The sequence below is a fragment of the Vipera ursinii genome, assembly GCF_947247035.1.
Source record: "Vipera ursinii genome assembly, chromosome: 3".
Classification (NCBI taxonomy): Eukaryota; Metazoa; Chordata; class Lepidosauria; order Squamata; family Viperidae; genus Vipera; species Vipera ursinii.
Window position 1 is genome coordinate 58160646 of NC_139516.1, and position 21048 is coordinate 58181693.

The 21048-nt window shown below is 39.8% G+C and overlaps 1 protein-coding gene across 1 annotated transcript in view; it reads left to right on the forward strand.

Moving 5' to 3' along the window:
• Positions 1–31: 31 nt before the first annotated feature.
• Positions 32–21048, forward strand: part of LOC310638495 (vitamin D3 hydroxylase-associated protein-like) — a gene marked incomplete at its 3' end in the record, with an annotated part of 52371 nt that continues 31354 nt past the window's right edge. Inside the window, exons 1-4 of the mRNA XM_083359616.1 lie at positions 32–63; positions 6502–6772; positions 10526–10639; positions 14692–14832. Of these exons, the coding sequence (XP_083215742.1) occupies positions 6563–6772; positions 10526–10639; positions 14692–14832 (465 nt within the window). The 5' untranslated portion in view covers positions 32–63; positions 6502–6562. The remainder of the gene's footprint in view (positions 64–6501; positions 6773–10525; positions 10640–14691; positions 14833–21048) is intronic.

Here is a 21048-nt window from a genome sequence, read left to right on the forward strand (position 1 = left end):
AAAATAATAAACAATTCAACATAGCACAATCGGGATTGGAACATGTTATAAATTCTTTATAAAGTATGGTTAAAAAGCTTTTTTTCCAGTATATCTTACTTTAGCACATGGCAGAAGTTGGTTGACCTTATTTAGACTTAGAAGCTAAGTGGAGCAAAGCCTGTTTAATATTTGAATGAGGCATTATCAGTCAGCTATTTTCTGGCAGAGGGCAATGACAAACCATTTCCATAACATTGTAAGAAAATTGCATGTATGCATTCCCAAAGTCACAGGGAACTGAGTTTGACTTTATTGGGTTTTTTAAAATATAACTCATCTGAAGAATTCAAAAGGAGCATATATCAAAGGAAATCTACTAATCAGTAGGGCTTAGTTCTCCCAAGCAGCAAGTTAGCTGACAAGTCTTTAATATGTAAGGTCACTGGCCCTTGGCAAAACTTGAGAAATCATAACAATCCAATCATGAAAACTCAACCAGACCCTTCTTAAAGAGATAGTACTTTATTTACTATCAAAATAAGTCCTGGGTGGGAACACAATCTGAACACTGGCAGCAGTTGCGTTCAGAAGTGCCACACCTTAGAAAATTAGTAGCATTGCTTTATAAACTTTGTTAGCCAATGAAAATCAGAGAACAGAATTATTACAATATAAGGAAGCCATCGATCTTCCCTTATTCCCTCCTTCTGTACCTCACATCTCTGTACATGTTTCCCACACTTGCGTGAAATTTGTTCCTGATGCAAACACTGATTATAGAAGCGAGATAGCAATAGTTAGGCAAGGCTACACAATTTGTTTCTTTTTCTAGTTCAAGTTACAGAACCCTACAATCCAAATGATACTATTTTTAATCATTGTTGGGTGCTCATTTTTTTAATGTTCTCAATTAGTTTGGCTTTTGAAATCACCTGGGGAAAAAAATCATGTTCAAGAAAAGGCTAGACTAGAATTTTACTATCTTCGACCAAGTTTCTATGCATGGAGATTTATTTTGGTTGTGGTAGGGAGAAGAATTTGTACACAAGCATCCTCACCTTTAGCTTAAAATTGTGAATCAAAATGCACAAGTTCTCTATATTGTACATTGTGTGTGAAAACTGAAGCAAAAAATGCCATAGATAACACTGACTGACTTTGAAAGACATTGGCAGATTAAAATTGGAGAAAGGACTTGTTTGGTCTAGGCAAAAGTGGACAATTCATAGACTGTTTGCAGCCCTCATACTCTGTGATTGTCCGCTGAAGTTCTCCAGCAAAAGGGAGACATGTCAATAAAGAGAGAAGGCACTTAACACTGAATAGAGTGTCTGAAGAATACTATTCAGTGGGTTGTTTGCAGATAATTTCTCCAGCACTTCTTGGAATATGGATAGTCCTATCCTGGCAATGTGTTCAGAGGTAGAACTGAATGCATGAGAAGCCATGTGCAACTCTTCCCTTCAAGTCATACTGCTGAGATCCCAGGAGAGGCACTCTTCACAAATAGTGTAAAAGGTCTAGAGCATGGAATCCTTGCACACATGTAAATGCTTTTATGTGAGGTAACTCACATGAAGTTACCAGTTGCTAGATTCCAGCTCATGAATTTGAAAGCTCCCCACTAAATACAATTATATTGTATCTCTGGAGAATTGCCTGTTCATGGTAATTATTGGAATTTCTGAGGGGACAGACTGCTCACTTTTATGTCTGATTTTATATACCAAATGCAGTATATCAACTGAATAAGTCTGATATGATCATGCAATGTTTTATAGTTATGTGGTCCTTCCAGAAAGTTTTGAAGAAGAGAAATGTCTATTTGTAGAAAAGCCAGTGTTGCTGTAAGCGTGCAAGTCTTTTTAAAAATTAACTAAGGTTGGGAGTGAGCCCTCAGTCACTTTGTACATTGTTCAAAAATAAATGTACTTATTACCTATCCCTACTTCTAAGGAATGTATTAAATTGCTGGGCCACAATGTGGTCTACTGTAATGATGAGAAGAACTAGGGATGACATGATAGCAGACTTCCAATATTTAAGGGGCTATCACAGAGAAGAGGGGGACAAACTATTTCCTGAGGGGGCAACGGGTGGAAACCTATCAAGAAGAGATCCAATCTGGAACTAAGGAGAAATTTCCTGACAGTGAGACCAATTAATCCGTGTAATGGCTTGTCTCCAGAAATTGTATATGCTCCATCAATTGAGGTTTTTAAGATGACATTGGACAACCATTTGTCCCAAATGGTATAGGATTTGCTGCTTGAACAGGAGTTTGGACTAGCAGACCTCCCAAGTCCTTACCAACTTTGTTATACAATATATATGGAATGAAATAATGAAAACAAACAAAATTAGTATTGGTAGCTGGTGTGTTTGGCTTTCTGTATGTGGTTCTAGACTAGAGAAATGAGGCAGACATCTACTTTAAAGTATCAGGTTATCTTTTTCCCTCTTTCTCTTTTTAGCATTTGGATACTGGCTTTCACTCAGGTCAGTAAATGAGAGGAAAAAGTATATTAAACTAGAATGGGTAGCCCTTGTAATATAAACAAGTTTTCCCAGTTTGGCATCCTCCAGGTATATTAGGATCACAACCTGGGAATTCTGAGAATTACACTTCTAAACGTGCTTAGAAGGTGGTAAATTGGAGAAGGTTGCATCTACTGATAGAAGGATTGCATTCACAGCTAATAATAGTGATGCGATTTAGTATTTTTTTTTAAAAAAAACCATCCACACAGAGCTCTATTTCCCCCAGCCAAGTCATACAGTCATGCCACTGTTGCACAGCATTTTGGAGGAATGTTTTGCATGGAACATGAAGTGAATCACAAAGTCAAATATGTACGCTTTCATTTTTCAATGTCAATGTCAAGTATTCTTACTGCTACATACTGCCTATGATGAAAAATGACCAAATAGGGTAGGTATAATAACTCTCCAGGAAGAGGTTTCCTCCAATACCAATATATATTAGCCTCTAAACAGCAATTTCATGCAGAATAAACAAAAAGCACCACAGATTTGTAAGAGGTATCTTTAACCCTTCAAAACAATTGAAGGCTTCTGCTTGACATTCTAAAAATTCTGCTTTTTCATATTATTTTTATAAGGGTTATTTTGGTTCTATACATGTACTGCTTTGGTTGATAGTCACAGTACTTTTTCAAAGTTCCCAAGACACCGATGGTTAAAGAACCCTCTAACATGGAAAAGAGTTTTATCTGTGTTGGAACCTTCAGTATCTCTCAGCCAAGCAGAGATGGAAGTGAATTAAATTTCACTTTGGGTTTGAGAATAGGTGATATGGGACATGGAATTTAGTTAACGGAGAGAGAAGAATTTAGGAGTGGAGTTTGAAAGCAACAAGAGAAGGAAGATGGAAAATAGCTTATGAAATGTAACCTTAATTCCAGGGTGGGGAAAGGAATGTAGGCAGCTGGTGGTATTCTTCCTAACTGGAGGAATAATGAATTAGGTTGTTGAGGTACATAGCAGCAATTTCAACCTTTATTTATCCATATATAATTTCTTAAATAGATCCTTTTGTTTATTTGTGGTATCATTCTCTCAGGATCACTTTTCTGTTGTGAATAAGAACCTGAAATTGAAATGTTCAAAACTGAGATTAGAAGAAAAATGCATGAAGGAGGCGTTTGAATACTAACTTGGAAGCAGAAACAAATTTTATCTTCAGTATAATTGCTAACAAACACTACAATGCGGAACTAATGAGGAATAATGAGCCTCCTTATGGATTTTTTCCCCCTCCTGGGAAAATCATCACAAATCCACAACAAATAGCAAAAATGTGTAAATAAATAACTCAATACCAACTCTTTGGAATCACATAGATAGAATATATTTTCTCTATAATAATTTGTCTTTAACCTGGTCTTTTAGCTTTTCCAATAAGGCACCCATTTTCTAAAGTCACATGGATAGAAAAGTAAAAATACTGACATCTTTTTGTCTTTAAATGTAAATGCTACAGAATTAGTATTAAAAAAATATAGAAAGTGCTTCTTAAGTATTTTCATTTACTTTTGGATTCATTTGCCAGAACACAAAAACTAAAAGTAGTCTACTCAGAGAAAAATTACTTAAATCTTTTCACAAATTCTTCCAGAATTTTTTAAATCTGTTTTGTGGCATTTCTTCAGTATTTTTTTCATTGCATTACTGCTGGCATTTATAGGAGGAACAAATGTAGAAATAGTCATTGCTTAGTAAAAATGTAGCCTGTTAAACTGCTTTGACTTGAGGAGAGCTGGCGCTGTAGGCAAGAATTTTGTTCTGATTTACTTAGCAGATTGTAATCCTGCAGGCAGGGTCAACTATTACTGTAAAGTCACGTGCTTCACATAGAGACAGACACAGAGCTGGGGTGAAGATGAGTTTATTCTGAACAGAATGAACTGGGGAAACAGGGAAGCCTGGCGTCTATTTGTACCTGCCCAGGTGGATGGCATCCAATCAGTTCAAACCTGGGCTTCCTGCCAGTGCAGGTGACAATGGGTGTAGATCCTGGCTTCCCACCAGGCTGACCATGCCTGGGGATGTCAACAGCTTAAGTCATTAGGCTTATCCTGAGTGAGCAGTCATCGCCCGGAGCTGTCCAGCCCCTTTGCTGATCTGCACCATCAGCCTCCTGCTGTGCTGTCCTTTGTGTATGCTGGGAGGCATACACTGCAATTACGTTTTTTAAAAAAATGCAAATAACTAACTATTCATCTACTTTAAAAATGTGCAGTCTTGAATAGCTTCAGAAGAAGAAAAAACATATCCAGGAAATGGAACTATTTCCAGTGTTACAGATCTGTGCCCAAAAGTAAATCCTTCTAAACTATGGTTCTCTTGTGGAAAAAAGCCACACATATGCAAAAGGATTTACATTTGATATATTACTTCTGACATTACATGAGACTGCACATTTGATGTAATCAGGGCTTTTTTTTCTCATAGAATGCCCAGAACGGAGTTCTGGCACCTTTTTTGGATGGAACCTTGTAGGGTAGGCAAGGTGGGTTGTATGACATGTGTGAGTTCCAGCACCTTTTTCTTTTACAAAAAAGCACTGGATGTAATGTGGGGCATGCAGGAGAGATCAAAAAAGTCATGTGCCTCTTTAGCAATCCTATGCATGACACCCCCCAAAAATATGGGCTTTGATGACATGGGTGTGACTACCAGATTGGAGCTTTCTTTTTAATACTCTCCCTTCTGCCTGCTTTTCTGTAATGGCCTCCAACTAGATGCAGTGTAGCAAACAGAAAGAGAAAACTATTTTTCTTCATATCCGGTTATTTTTCCTTAAAAAGAAATACATTTGGATCTTAATTCCAGCTTTCTCAGCCACACCACTTCTTCATGTGCCTTTCTTAAAGAAAAAAAGAGAAAAAAAAGCAAATATGTAATCCTTCGTATGTCTATTTGGATGTCCCACTAACTTTAATTGGGATTATTTCTAGCAAGTAGAAATGCTTTTCATTTTTTTACAAAAGACATTGCAACCTGATATATGGAGAAGGTCTAAGAAACCTAAGAAGGTCTAAGATTTAAAAGAAATAAACATTTCCTTTTTTGAGGGATAGAACAAGTGGTAGGTGAAATCATCAAACAAAGCTGGAAACATGTCAATTGGAATTGGAATGAGGGGTGGTGAAAATAAAACTCAAAGTGGATTTGGATGAAGTGGATTGAGATTAACAGCCACAAGTAGCCTGGCTGTTTCCAAGTTCTTGCAGAGGCAAGTGAGATGCCCAGAAAGGCAAACTGAAGAAAGAACATGAGCATTTGCAACAAAGCAAGGACAAAAAAATATTCTAGTTGACTGATCATCCTGATGACTGCATAGTTGTTCAAATTGTGTGTGTTTGTGTGTGTGTGTGTGTGAGTGAGTGATGGCCCTCAAACAGCCATCATGACCTTGTTTTTTTAGATGCTGTTTATACATTCAGATTTGAAATATTGGTATGCCATCCCATAGTAAATAAGAGTGTTTAGAAAGAGCACAGAGAAGCAAGTCTGTTAAAGAGAAATAATATCACAGCTATATCTTAGAAATGAAAGAAGCCCAAAGTTCATGGTAGAATTTTTTATTGTTGGGTCTGCTGCATAGGTCTATCCTTTGTCATTAGCAATATCTAGTCTATGAAAACATATCTAGACCAGGAGATCACAAAAGAAAACCAAATTCCACAGCATCTGGGTGGTGTTTTTTTTCCTATTCTCTAGGGATGGATGCATGTAGTAACATTTGGTGGAATTCAGAATGGAACAAGTGGATCATCTTATATTTCTAAAGCGACGTGTTGTATAGTACATCGGAATGTTGAGATGGCTAAGTCAATAAATTGTCACTTGAAAGATTCTTCTATAGAGATACTTTTCTGGAAGTTCTTAATTCCTTATTAGACAGGCTTCTATCTGTCAGTTGCTTCGACTTGACAGCATCTGGGTGGGCTTAAGAATCACCACCCACTTCTCTTCTCTGCCTTTTTCCATTAGCTCCAGGGAACACAGTCTTAGCAGCTTTTTCCGATTCTGAACGAAGAGAACATCGTACACTATGGCTCTAGAGAAAGTTAAGGAGCTCTTCCCAGAGGCTGAGGTTGACAGGCGCCTTATCTCAGGCTTGTTTTGTGGCTCAGCTGCTGCTATTCTGATGTTCAAATGGATGAACCAGCTACGGGTCCAGAAGAAACTTGATGAATTCAAGACCAAGCGAGAACTTGGGTTTCAGCGAATGGAGAAGGCAGCAAGGCAGTTTAAGCAGCAGGTATTACATTTCATTAAAAAAAAGAATCAGATTTCCTTCTTTTTCCTAATTTTAGAAAATAACTAAGACAGATTTACATACAAAATATCTCACTGTCCCATATTCTCTGCATTATGGCTTCTGCCTTGCTTAAGAAAATAAATATGCATAAACTATATAGTGGTGATACGGCACTTTGCTTGCCAAGATCTATTTCATATTTAAAGTAATTATTTTGATCTTTGAAAGTACTGGTTTGCTGCAAATTTTGTATAGTGCTATAGGTTTCTTCTCCATATCTTTTGGCTAAACTTAGTTTTGAAGGTTCCTGTTGCTCTGTGTTTCCTATTTAACATTAGGAGGCTCTTAATGTTCACACATACTTTGTGTCATGGGGGGGGGAGAGAAGCATAAGATTTCTTTTGCCATCTCTTCTTCCATTTAAGCTGCCCCCTTAATGCAGCTGTCTCTGCCCACTTCTTAGCAGGATGGTAACAAATCATCCATCATAAAACTAGTGGATATTTGAGCTTAGCATTTGCCTAGTGACCGTCGACATATGCCAGGATTATGCTGAGGTCAAAATGCCTAGGTACAAAGAACAAGTCTCTTGTCTTTCTTCTTGCACAAAAGTCTCTCTCTCTCTCTCTCTCTCTCTCTCTCTCTCTCTCTCTCTCTCTCTCTCTCTCTCTCTCTCTCTCTGTGTGTGTGTGTGTGTGTGAGAGAGAGAGAGAGAGAGAGAGAGATCCAGTATAGCATGTTGAGTTACATTCAATGCTCTTTGTGTAGCCTTCATCCTGCAATATAATATAGAATTCAGGAAGAACTATCCCTAGTTTGGAAAGAATTCCTGCTCCCTTCATTATGTTTCAGTATAAACAAGAATTCTCTGTATCAAGATATTTATATCACACAGAGCTACTGATTGTTGTTAGGGGAAAAAAATCCTAATTGGAGGCTCTAAGATTGGAACCTGATAAGATTACATGCAACTGTGGAGAGAAAACAGAAAATGAAAGACTAACAAGAGGCTTTTTACTTTCATAAAAGTGAGACTATAGGGCAGGGGTAGGCAACCTCGGCTCTTTTATGACTCATGGACTTCAACTCCCAGAATTCCTGAGTCAGCTATGCTGAGGAGAAAGGGAGAGGTTTCCATTCTGGGAGTTGAAGTCCATGAGTCATAAAAGAGCCGAGGTTGCCTACCCGTGCTATAGGGGGTGCAGCTTAAGTGGTTGTAGAAAACAAGGTTTGCTGTAGCATTGTGCCTGGATCCCAATGCTGTGCATTGCCAGTGAATCCCAGTTGGTGTAGTGGTATGCGGGAGACAGAATGTGCCTTGGGAGACAGAGGGAAGAATCCCAAACTAGGCAATGGTCTAATAAGAGGCAGCTGAGCCCACAGAAAGATTGGGGGTGTGGCAAGATGAGGGGGAAGTGGTGTACTTTCACACTTGCAAGATTCTGTTAATGTAACCTTATAGTACAATTAGAGCTGGTACTTCTAGGTGTGCTTCATGCCTGGACAACCTTGTAAGGCTGAAAACCATCTTACAAGTCTGAAAATAATAGAGTAACAGAATAACAGGGACCTTGGAGGCCTTCCAGTCCAACTCCCTGGTCAAGCAGGAAATCCTACTGTATACCATTTCAGACAAATGGTTGTCCAATCTCTTCTTAAAAACCTCCAGTGTTGAAACGCCCTTCTTCTTATCCCCCAGGGTCATTCTCACATACCATTACAACTGGGGAATTATGGTGAAGGTGAAAGCACACTTTCTTATGAACAGATCATTTGCTTTCTTGCCATCTTTAGGTGGAAGAATAGTAACCTTTAACTTAGGTTTGTGTTGTGAGATCACCTCTTACCTTGGCTCCTTCCCAGGGACCCCTTTCCAAACTCTTGGCAGATCCTTCCCATCTGTCTTATACCCACTATGGATTCAGTCCAAAGCCCCAAGTATCGACACTGATAACAAAAGCGGGACAAAAGTACTATCAATGTTGTATGTATTATCCTATCATAAAATAAAATGAATGGTTGAGTAGGAGGGCCAGTGCACTGCACCAGAAACAAAAAAAAGCCTGCCTTTTAAATAGGCTGGGAACAGCAATCGCTGAAATGTATAAATACCTCTCCCAACCTACCTTCCCTTGACCTCATTTTTTGGCAGGAGAGGCGAAGTGCTGAAACCAGAGACCTAATGGAGGCAAAACTGGATCTTTGCCTTGCTGTGTCAAGATGAATAATTAGTTGTGAAACAAAGCTGTTTAAAAAACTTCTCTTTATGACATTGTGTGTATGCAATTCCTTAATGTATCGAAATACTATCATAACCAATGACAGCTAGATTGGGGTAGTGGTTAAGGCATCAGGCTGGAAACCATGAGTTCTACTCTATTCCCACCTTAGGCAGAAAGCCAGCTGGGGTGACCTTGGCCAGTCACTTTCTCTCAGTCTGAGAAAGAGGCACTGGCAAACCACTCCTGAAAAACCTTGCCAATAAAACTGCAAGAACTTGTCCTGGTAGTCTCTGAGAAGTGAACATAATTGAAGGAAAGGGGAAAAAAACCTTGAATAAAGTTTTGCTAAAAAGTAATAAACTGGAATATCAAAATGAAGATTTTTATCTTCCTTTGTCCTCTTACTTACCATTAAGGGTCTATTACTTTTCAAAAAAGGTTAAATGCACTAGATCAAACAGTTATTTATTTCTGTATAAATGACATCATTTATATAGAAGTTGAATAATACGGGGGCAAGAATATAGCTCTGTTTGACTCCTCTGAAGATAAGGAGGAAGGTGATTAAACCACCATTACAACAGCCTCTATCTGCGTTTTGATGTAATAGAGTTATGAATCAGAGATAATGAGGATCAATGGATGTTGTGGCTAATTTCCTCCATAGTTTCTCATGAAGAATCAAATTTAAGGCTGTTCTTAAATAAATAAAAGCAACACAAAATGTTCCTTTGGCAGGGCTAGAAAGTTTTTTTTAGCTAAATGGTGCAAATTTGCACATTAATCCATGGCGAAATATCCTGATCTAAAACGTATTTGTTGGAAGCTATTTTTAAAAAACTTTAAGCTGCCCAATGATGCTGTAGTTAGCCTCAAAATAGATTGATTGAATAAACAAACAAATGATTGAACCAAGTGTTTCTTCAACTCTCTGCTATTGAGGACCACAAAATAAACATTTAGGAAATTTGGGGACCATCCAATTAAACATTCTCCTCCTACATTTTTATTTTTAAGAGGGTGAGAGTTCACCTTTTTCAGCAAATAAGGTAATCATTATTGTGGCAATTTTATGTGCCTTCCCATTTCCTCTATTTTAAAAGATTTTTAAAACACATTTTGTAAGAAAATCAAAATTGACTATTTTTTACAGCTTCCCTTTTTAATATACTCTATGCCCTAATACCAACTGCTCACTCTTGCACATTTTACAAATTTTAGCATTTACTTTGCTACTTTTATGCTCCAGCAAACCAGTTTTCAGCCACTGAACCATTTTTACAGGTCAGCTAACTTGCAGTGCATCCAAAAGATTGAACAAGGCTGGCCAGTTGATTGGCAGTGAAGGTGGGGATTATGGGTAGGGAATGTGGGGATTATGGCTGGGAAATGTGGGCAATGGGCCAGCTGGTGAACCTCCATGCATCATTAATAATCCACACAATGTAGTTTAACAATCACTGGTCTAACAGGTACCCATTTTGCAATAATGTGTCAGCAATATGTTTGTTCTTCAATATGTTTGCTGTAGAATCCAGGAATAAAGACTGCTCCAATCCTATCTCTTTCTCTTGTGGAACTAGCTGCAAAGTTACAGGATGGCACCTTGTCTCCAGAAAGTGTTCTATACACCCATATTGAAAAGGTAAGGTTGACTTTAAATGTTAAATTCCAATATGGATATGTGTTGTTTATACTGTACAAAACCTGCTCTTCTATTTTAAAAAGGTAAAGGTTCCCCCGCACATGCGTGCTAGTTGTTTCCAACTCCAGGGGCTGGTACTCATTTCCGTTTCAAAGCCGAAGAGCCAGCGCTTGTCCGAGGACGTCTCCGTGGTCATGTGGCTGGCATGACTAGACGCCAAAGGCGCACGAAACGCTGTTACCTTCCCACCGTAGTGGTCTCTATTTTTCTACTTGCATTTTTATGTGCTTTCGAACTGCTAGGTTGGCAGAAGCTGGGACGAGTAACAGGCGCTCACTCTGTTACGCAGCACTTGGGATTCGACCCGCCAAACTGCCGACCATCTGATCGACAAGCTCAGCGTCCTAACATCAAAATCCTTTGGGCAATACAAACCATCTCACACCATAAATATTGTTAGTGATTTGGGCATAAGCTAAGAATGTAAAATCTCTTCTAACTCTGTACCTTTCCCTGATTCTGTAAACTGAATTAGTGGGTGATAACTAGAAGCAATCAGTCTAAAGATCTGACAATAGCTGATTGCTGTAATGATGCTTTAATGGACCAAGAAAGAATATATGATGGACACAAGTTTGTCTCGTTAGGAGAAAGTGAGGGATTTAATCAAGCCAAGTCTTTTAGTCAATCCATGCTGGGATTTAATCTGCACAGGAAACTTTGAGAGCTTACTTTGACCTTTGCGGGTGGCGGTAGGTGGCATCTTCAGTTCCCCCCAAAAACTGTTGGGGAACAGGAAGCCCAGTGCTCTTGGCTTTTGTAAACCCATGCCTGACCCTCAACCTATTTGCATGTTTTGTAAGACCCTCTATCACCAAAACAGCATAATTCTCCAGAGATGAGTCTCCATGGAAACAGAATCCTCAAAAGCATTGGGACCCTAAAACTGAAGCAGTCAAGAGAACATGGATACTGTGGTATTCAAGATAGCATGGGCTTTATGGTACTCAGGGAGATGATGCAGAAGCCAGATTTTTTTTTATTTACATGAACTGAGGGAAAGCTGACTAAGCTAATAGGTTACAATGCTAAATTAATTTCCCCAATATTCTACATATGCATGTGTTTGTCCACACTCCTACCCAGACATTATAAATGAAGCTCAGTCCAATTCAGCTTCAAATCCCTCCCCAGTTGTACAACCTGCCCCAATTAAGCAAATTTCATCCAGCAGTTCAAGAGTTAAGAGGAACTGTTATCCTTTTCCTAGCTCCCTGAATCTAGGGCCTTTGATTTATGTGATCCATGGAGTTATTTTCAGCTGTGGAAGATTTATTACAACTCCTAACAGCTAGGTTACAAGGGATTTCCATTTTTGGAACAGTGTGACTTTGAGACTTCTAGAGAGATGATCAAGGACTGAATGAATGCAGTTGCCTGCTTGGCAGGTGGAAGGTACTGGCATACATGCACCAAAAAGACACTTGAGTGTATTGGATGCTGGGAATTTATTTATTGTACTTATACAGTATTACCTAGCATATTGATTATTCTGGGCAATACACAAAGACATAAACATACAATGATGTATCTGTGACAAAAATGATATATAAAAAGTTGAGATAAAAACAGAAGGAAAAAATTAAAAATGTGCAGCACCCAAAACTAAACTTTGCAGCAGAGCCAGGTTAGACTACGTTAGACAAAAAATGGCTGCCTGGAAAAATTCTGGGAGTTGAAGTCCACATATCTTAAATGCTGCTGAAGGTGAAAAACACTGCTTTAGCTATTATTATATTCTGATTGCTGTGTCCATTCTTTTCAACAGTGTTGTTTTTTTTCTCTGCCTTATATTTCCCCCTGCTTTGTCTAAGCCAGGGGTAAGCAACCTTGGCTCTTTTATGACTCGTGGACTTCAATTCCCAGAATTCCTGAGCCAGCATGGCTGGCTCAGGAATTCTGGGAGTTGAAGTCGACGAGTCATAAAAGAGCCAAGGTTGCCTACCCCTGGTCTAAGACTCTGCTTCCTCTCCAAAACATTATTATTATTATTATTATTATTATTATTATTATTATTATTATTATTATTATTATTATTATTATTATCTAAAGGTAAAAGGTAAAGGTTCAGGGCGGCCGGGCGATTATCTGCGGATGCGATGAGGGTAGCGAAGTGATTAGACCTCGCCACCCTTATCGCCACGAGATAAAACCTAATACAGGTTCTTAGTCGCAATCGGTCGGATTCAGACTGGCTGGATCTCCAACAGCTCTCTAGGCCCCATCTCTGATGCTTCATCTCCCGGAGCTCCATGGAAAACCATGGAGCCTGCTGGGATCTGCACCGGGTCAGGGGCCGCAAGGGTACAACTCGGTCAAGTGCCTCCGTGGCTGCCCTTTCCCAGGCTTCCACTAAGGCATCCGCCGAGCTGTGAGCAAAGGAGGCAGGTGGGGACCCCAGCGCTGCCTGGAACCTCTCAGGGTCCATTAAGCGCCTGGGGTGGAACCATCTAGTTGGGTCAACACGCCCACGGCGGGGAATGGCAAAACGGAAGACCAGCCGCAGGAGATGATGATCGGTCCATGACAGGGGTGTAACAATTGGGAAACCCCCACCAAGATCATCTAACCACCATCCAGATAGAAAAACCAAATCAAGGGTGTGGCCCCCTACATGAGTCGGTCCATGAATTACTTGAGTCAGGTCCATGGCCGTCATGGAAGCCATGAACTCCCGAACTAACTCAGATGATCCTCCCAGGGATGGTAGATTGAAGTCACCCAAAACCATAAGTTTGGGGAACTCAATCACCAGCCCCGAGAGGATATCGAGAAGCTCAGGCAGGGCTGCTGCTGCGCAATTAGGCGAAAGGTACACCAGCAGCAAGCCCAACTGCGCCCTAGGACCACATCTCAGGAGGAGAGACTCACACCCGACTATCTGGAGAACGGTGGCCTCCTGCAGACACAAGGTCTCCCTCATAACTACCGCCACTCCCCCGCCCCTACCCTGAGCCCGAGGCCGGTGCAGCACCTGGAAACCTGGTGGGCAAAGATCAACCAGAGGAATACCCCCCTCTGGGCCCAACCAGGTCTCCGTGATGCAAGCCAGGTCCGCCTGCTCACCCTCAACCAGATCCCGGATGAGAGGAGCCTTGTTGACAACGGACCTGGCATTCAAGCACACCAGCCAGAGCTCAGGTGACTGCACATCCTTGCTCCCGGAACCTCGGGGCGAAAACAGAGGGTCAGAGCGCCTCACCGCTTGGAGATAGCGGAGACGCACTCCCAAATGTTGATACGGCCCTCTGTTCGTATACCTGCTGCCATTCCCTAACGTCGTGGGAATAGGTAATCCCACGACCCGCTCCAGAGCTCCAGAGGCAACCAACCCCCGCTAATGGCAGTGGGTTAATCCTATTATGTACTAAAGGTCATATCCTGCTTCCCTGGGCCTGTGGCTGATGGCTATGTGCTGTGTTGGATTTTTTGGGGTGAAGGGTTGTTGATTCTAGGGATCTTTGTTTTTTTAATCCCATCAGCTCCAGCTTCCTGACTCCAACCTTCCTGAATGTATTATGATATCTGCATTTCTACAGAATTGGTTTCTGCTTGGGGGAGGGAGACTTGGGGTTATTAAGAAAAACTGGGCATGCTTTTCTGTCTTTTTAAGATTCTTTGAGGAAATATTCTGCCTTTTTAATATTTCCTTCTCTGGGGGGGGGGCTGACTTCCCACAAACCTAAAATAAAATATATGCCAGCTGTTTTCATGCCACCATTTTCTACAGTTCACAGCCCAAATAAAGTAGCTCAGGTTTTGATGTCTGTCAAAAAACAAAACCAGGATTATGAAGGTGAGTTACATGTATTGTGCAGCTTGCCAACTGTATGTTGCCCAGTCCTTATTTAATTTGCATGCCTTGTACCAAAGTATAGCCAGGGGAAAAAAGGTCCATTTTCCATAGAATTCCTTTTCTGAACAGCTAAAAAAAAGTTCAGATTGGTTTTTGGATCACCTCCTTCTTCTGCTTTTCTTCTTTTTGCATCAAGGCTTTAGCAGTAACCCGGGAAATCAACTGCGTGACAGACTTTCTCCCAGAGTGTGAAGAACAGCTCCGAAAAATTAAAAAGAGAGAGAAAGGGTTACTCTATGGTGTCCCTGTCAGCATCAAGGAAAACATTGCTTGCAAGGTACTTTTGGAAATTATTCATCACCAAATGGGTGGGGGAGGGTGATGCTTCAGGAGTTTAAGTTCTATGCCTTCAGATGAGTTTGGCAAAGTTCGGCTGGGGAAAATTAGCAAATTAAGCCCACCCCTCAACATCTCAGCATACCTAGCTCCTTTTTCCATCTTGATGCATTCAGCACAAAAATTAGCAGGACTGGAAGAGAGCTGATGTAGTTCCCATCTTCAAAAAAGGGAAAAAAATAGATCCAGGAAACTACGGACCTATCAGCCTGACCTGAATACCTGGGAAGATTCTGGAAAAGATAATCAAACAACAAATCAACGAACACCTTGATGCAAACAAAGTCATCACTAAAAGTCAACATGGGTTTGTCAAAAACAGATCATGCCAGACAAATCTTATTACATTCTTTGACCAAGTGACAAAATTAGTGGACCAGAGGAATGCTGTAGATATAGTTTACTTGGACTTCAGTAAGGCATTTGATAAAGTAGATCACAACCTACTACTTGACAAGATAGAGAAATGTGGGTTAGATAGCATCACCACCAGATGGATTCGTAGCTGGCTGACACTCAGCGTGTGATCCTCAATGGAACTGAATCTACATAGAAGGAAGTGTGTAGTGGGGTGCCCCAGGGCTCTGTTCTGGGCCCAGTAGTCTTCAACATCTTCATCAATTATTTGGATGAGGGGATAGATGGGGAACTCATCAAATTTGCAGACAACATCAAGCTGGCAGGAATAGCCAATACTCCAGAAGATAGGCTTAAAATATAGGAGGATCTGGACAGACTCGAACACTGGGCGCTATCTAACAAAATGAAATTCAATGGTGAAAAAAGTAAGGTTCTACATTTAGGCAGGAAAAATCAAATGCACAGGTATAGTATAGGTGGTACCTTGCTCAATAGTAGTAACTGTGAGAGGGATCTCGGAGTCCTAGTAGACAGTCACTTAAATATGAGCCAGCAGTGTGCTGCAGCTGCCAAAAAAGCCAACACAGTACTAGGCTGCATTAACAGAGGGATAGAATCAAGATCACGTGAAGTACTAATACCACTTTACAATGCCTTGGTAAGGCCACACCTGGAATACTGCATCCAGTTTTGGTCACCACAATGTAAAAAAGATGTTGAGACTCTAGAAAGGGTACAGAGAAGGGCAACAAAGATGATTGGGGGACTGTAGGCTAAAAAATATAGGGAACAGTTGCTGGAACTGGGTATGTGTAGTTTAACGAAGAGAAGGGTGAGGGGTGACATGATAGCAGTATTCCAATATCTCAGGGGCTGCCACAAAGAAGAGGGAGTCAAGTTATTCTCCAAAGCACCCGAAAGCAGAAGAAGAAGCAACGGATGGAAACTAGTGAAGGAGAGAAACAACCTAGAACTAAGCAGAAACTTCCTGACAGTTAGAACAAGAAGAGATTGGACAGCCATTTATCTGAAATGGTATAGTGTTTCCTGCCTGAGCAGGGGGTTGGACTAGATGACCTCCAAGGTCCCTTCCAACATTATGATTATGGTTATGATTATGATTATGATTATGATTATGATTATGATTATGATTATGATCATGATCATCATCATCATCATCATCATCATCATCATCATCATCATCATCATCATCTTGTATTTGAAGTTGTACTCAAAGGTATCAGGATACATTCCTGTGATTGTTAAGAGTCCTCTTTCCCTGATCAGGTTTAGCTCAAGTCTAAGGACAAGATCCTAGGATAACTTTTGAGAAAAACTTCATTAAACTTAGTATACTATTTTGCAAAAAGCTATTTGGAAAGCTATTTCATACTTCTTCATTAAGGATCATTCCAATTCAACTTAATTTATATGTTACCATCATATTAATAACCCCAGATCCTAACTCAACCAACTGACTATCCCTTCTTGTAACATGGGCATCTTCCCTGGATAATTTATCTCATAGTGTCAGACCCAAACCCAAAGAAGAAACAGTGAGATCTAATCAAATCCATTTGGTATTAGGTATATTTGCTTATACCCAATACGCAGAATCTTGCCAGACTAAAGCTATAACTTTCTAACCTAACAGATATACCCTGTAGGGTGTGGCTACACCAAACCTTTTCCTTCCTCCCATATCTAGTTTAGGACAGCACAGTCTCTTGTCTTGGGCTCCTTTCTGGAATGCATTGCCTCTTCCCTGAGAAGCTGCAGTGCTACTGCCAACATTTCCCCAACTCTTTATTTAGCTGCACATTCCAGCACATGCAGAGTCATAAATGGCTTTCTTGCAGGAAAATCCCATGCTTTCCTCATTCTATTTTTTCCTAAGCATATACAAAGTTGCTAATTAAGCAGAAGTAAACATGCCACTCACTATTGTATTATTACATTTCAACATCTGTTTGTCCAGACCATTCAGGTAATTAGCACTGTTGTTATTTATTATCTCATAACCTACCCTTAATACAATAATCTATCAGCACTTGTCTTCCATCCTAATTTTCTGTTTTTCCAGTGCTAAGGAACATTGACTGACTTCTTGAATCTGGCCACTTTAGATGGGCGGGACTACAATTCCCATAACCCTTGACAATAGATATGCTATGCACTTCTGAAAGGAGTAGAAGATTGGAGGAGACGTCTTTAGTGGGCACATTACTGCAAAATTAAACTGCACAAAGTTTAGGTTAGTTGAGCTTCTGAGATTTATTTGTTAAGAGCAAGGCTTTGTATGATCTCTAGCTCATTTAAAAATGCATTTAGAAGTACCCGCTCATACTGGGAGTGTCAGATAACATACAACTGAATGTAAGTTAAACATTCACAGAATTTGCTAGTAGCTACTATCTCAGATTAGAAAATATAATATTTATTATATGACCTTTGTGCCTTTTTCAATTAGGGCCATTTTGCTGATTATATCAGCATTCACATTTGAAATCCTGAAATGATCCTGCAAACAGTCTTGAGAGACTACGTGTTTCTAATTTAATTTTTTGAGATGTTAGAACATAAGGCCTGATTTCATAGGAAGAACACATATTTTATCACAAATGAACTGATGAAAGGTATTAGTTGGATAAATCAGAGATAGATAAAAGTTGGGAAAAGAAATCAAAAGAGATAAAGTCCCGACTTCCGGATGGCAAGGCGTCGCCGGAGGCAGCCATTCTTCGGCTGTCAGCCTCGCGGCTCCGTAGAGCCGCCGAAAACAGCACTGATCAGCTGTTTTGGTGGCTCAAAAGCCCCCTCCTTGGGAGAAGAGGAGGGGGTGAACGCCCAGGTAGGGGTAGAGCTCTCCGGGGCCACCAGAACTTAAAGTTTTGGCGGCTGAAGGATTGAGCCCCCCCCGAAGCCTGGGCATGCTCCGGACTGCGAGGCGCCTCTGCTCCGGGTTTTTTTTTTTTTTGGAGCAGAACAGGGTGTTCGCAACCATCCCTGCTAGCAAGGAAGAATTTTTGAGAACGAAGACGCAGGCAGAGCGATGCAGGAGATTTTGGTGAAGATGGTGTTTTGATCTTTAACTCAATGGACTTTGCTGAGCTCGTAAGTGGAAGTGCGTAGTTAACAATATCTTCTAAAGTTCCTGCTCTGGTGCAGCAGTCTTCGTTGAAAACTTTATTGTCCCCTGCACCCGTATCTGCATCAGCTCTTACAGTAAAAGATTTGCAGAAGGTGCTGCAAGAGACTATGGAAAAGCAAATGCAACAATTTGCGGAGATAATGGACAAAAAGTTGGAGGAGAAGTTAACAGAAAAATTAGCTAAGGTTATGGATGAAAAGATTACAGAGAAATTAACAGAACTGAGAGCAGACATTTTATCTGCATTGCAAGGCATGGCTAAATGTATTGAGAATTTGGACGAAAGAGTGGAAGATCTCAGCCAAAATGATATTAGACTGGAAGCAAAAATGACAGAAACTGAAAATGTGGTAGAGAAAATTGATTATGATTTGATCTCGACACAGTATTATCAGATGGAGTTTGCTTTAAGGATTAGAGGCCTAAAAGAAAATTCTAAGGAAAATTTGAAGAAAATGGTTTCTGAGGTTTTGGAAGGGGTGCTGAGACGACCAGCAGATGAAATAATGGAAGATATAGATAAAAATTTTCGTGTTAACTCTTGGATTGCAAGACAAAGGAAATTGCCCAGAGATGTGGTGGTTTATTTTACAAAGAGAATGATTAAAAATGAAGTTATCCAGGCCTCCTACAATATTGATTTTGTAATTGCTGAGCAAAAAGTTCTGATTTTAAAAGAGATCCCTTCAAGAATTTTAAGAAAAAGGAAGGAATTTGCTTTTTTGACACAAGAATTGAGACGACGTGATATCAAGTTTAGATGGCAGATACCAGTGGGTATGGTGGTGACCTATGAAGGTACGAGGCATTGTTTTACTACGGTGACTCAGGCACGCGATTTCTACAGTAATGTTTTAAAAGCAGCCCCCATACCATTTTTGGAATCTACAAAGAAAAAAGGTGAGAGAGAGTCTCACCGATACAGAGAGAATCTACAAGATGCTGAAGGAATAATACAGACAGATGATAAAGTTACAGGAGTGGATCAAATTTCAGTATCACTGGAGGAGGCCAGAAATTGGAAGAGGCGTGCTGCTTCTAGACGAATGAACCAAGCCTGAAGATTTAGTTGCATAACTGCAGGAGATAATATTGTAATAAGGATTATGGGAATTGAAATTGTTAGAAGGGCTAAATATTTGGGGATATACTTTTCACCCTTATAAAATAACTATGTAATATTTTATGTTGCTTTAGTTTTAAGATGATTATGAAAATTTAATTGGGAAGATTTGTAGTAGTGCTTACTGATATTTTGTAGGTTATGATTTGCTATTTGGTTGGTATGTATATTTACGGTGTGATAAGAAGGTGGATATTGTGTTCCAGGTATATACTTTGTGATATGTTCTGGTGCAACTTTGGGAAAAATTATAGATGAAAGTTAACTTGTAATATCTCTATGGGTAATAATGAAACAGGTAATAGAAAATATAAGAATGATGTGATTATATAAAAAATTTTAAGTTTGGAAAGTAATGTATAGTATTTCAAGTTGTATAATATATTAGGAGAAGGAAAGGTTGTATAAACTTGGTTTTAGTATGGAAATTTAAAGCCTAGTTGGAAAGAAGAATAGTTTTTAATAATTGATATAAAATTCTTTTATCTGTGATTGTTCTTATTGGGTATTATTGATATTATTGTGGTGGATATTAAATGGATGTTGAATTTAACTATGGTAGTAAGATTTCTAGTAAAAAGGTAAAATTACCGACTACAGAAGAATGGACTGTAAAGTTTTTTTCCCGAGGATATGGTAAAGATTTTAGTGCACCTGAAAGACTATTTGCAACAGAGAGATACTACGGAGCAAATATGGGACTAAAAAGTATTATTTTGCATTTGAATAATTATTGATATGATATATATACGTTTGGAGTTTATCTATATGAGTTAAAGTGCGATAGTTTAAATAGTTTAGGATTGTTTGCATAAGTTAGATTATGATTGTTTGTATTTTTTATACCCTGTACTCAGCTCTGGGAAGTCGGGGGGGGGGGAAGGGAGGGAGGGGTTGGGGAGGGTTGGGGAGTGGGAAGAGGGTGGGAGGGGAGGGGGTAGGGAGGGGGTTTTGTTTTGCTAAAGATAAAATGTATTGTAAAACATTTCAATTAAAAAAAAAGAGATAAAGTCCCAAGGACCTTTCTGGTTCTCTGTACTTGGAGTCTGTAATAGCTGCTTGTGGCACATGCTTAAGCCCGGAGCTTTCTTTAACACTTATCAATTTTTTATCCTTAGTTTTGAGAGCTAGAAACTTCAGTGTTTTTTTTTAACATTCTACTCTAACTTGCAATGCTTCTCTGTCTTTATGGGAGAAAACATTGTCTGCAGTCTTGAAGGAAGATCTGGTTTGTTCCCGTCCTTAAGATACATTCCTTGGATTCAGGCATCCTTAACAGTTATTGCCCTGTCTCCAATCTCCCCTTGTGGGGAAAAAACGTTGAGAAGATGATTGGAAATCACCTACAGAATGTCCTAGAGCTAAGGAGAAACTTCCTGACAGTTAGAACAATTAACCAGTGGAACAACCTGCCTCCAGAAGCTGTGAATGCTCCAACACTGGAAGTTTTTAAGAGGAGACTGGACAGCCATTTGCCTGAAATGGTATAGGGTTTCCTGCCTGAGCAGGGAGTTGGACTAGAT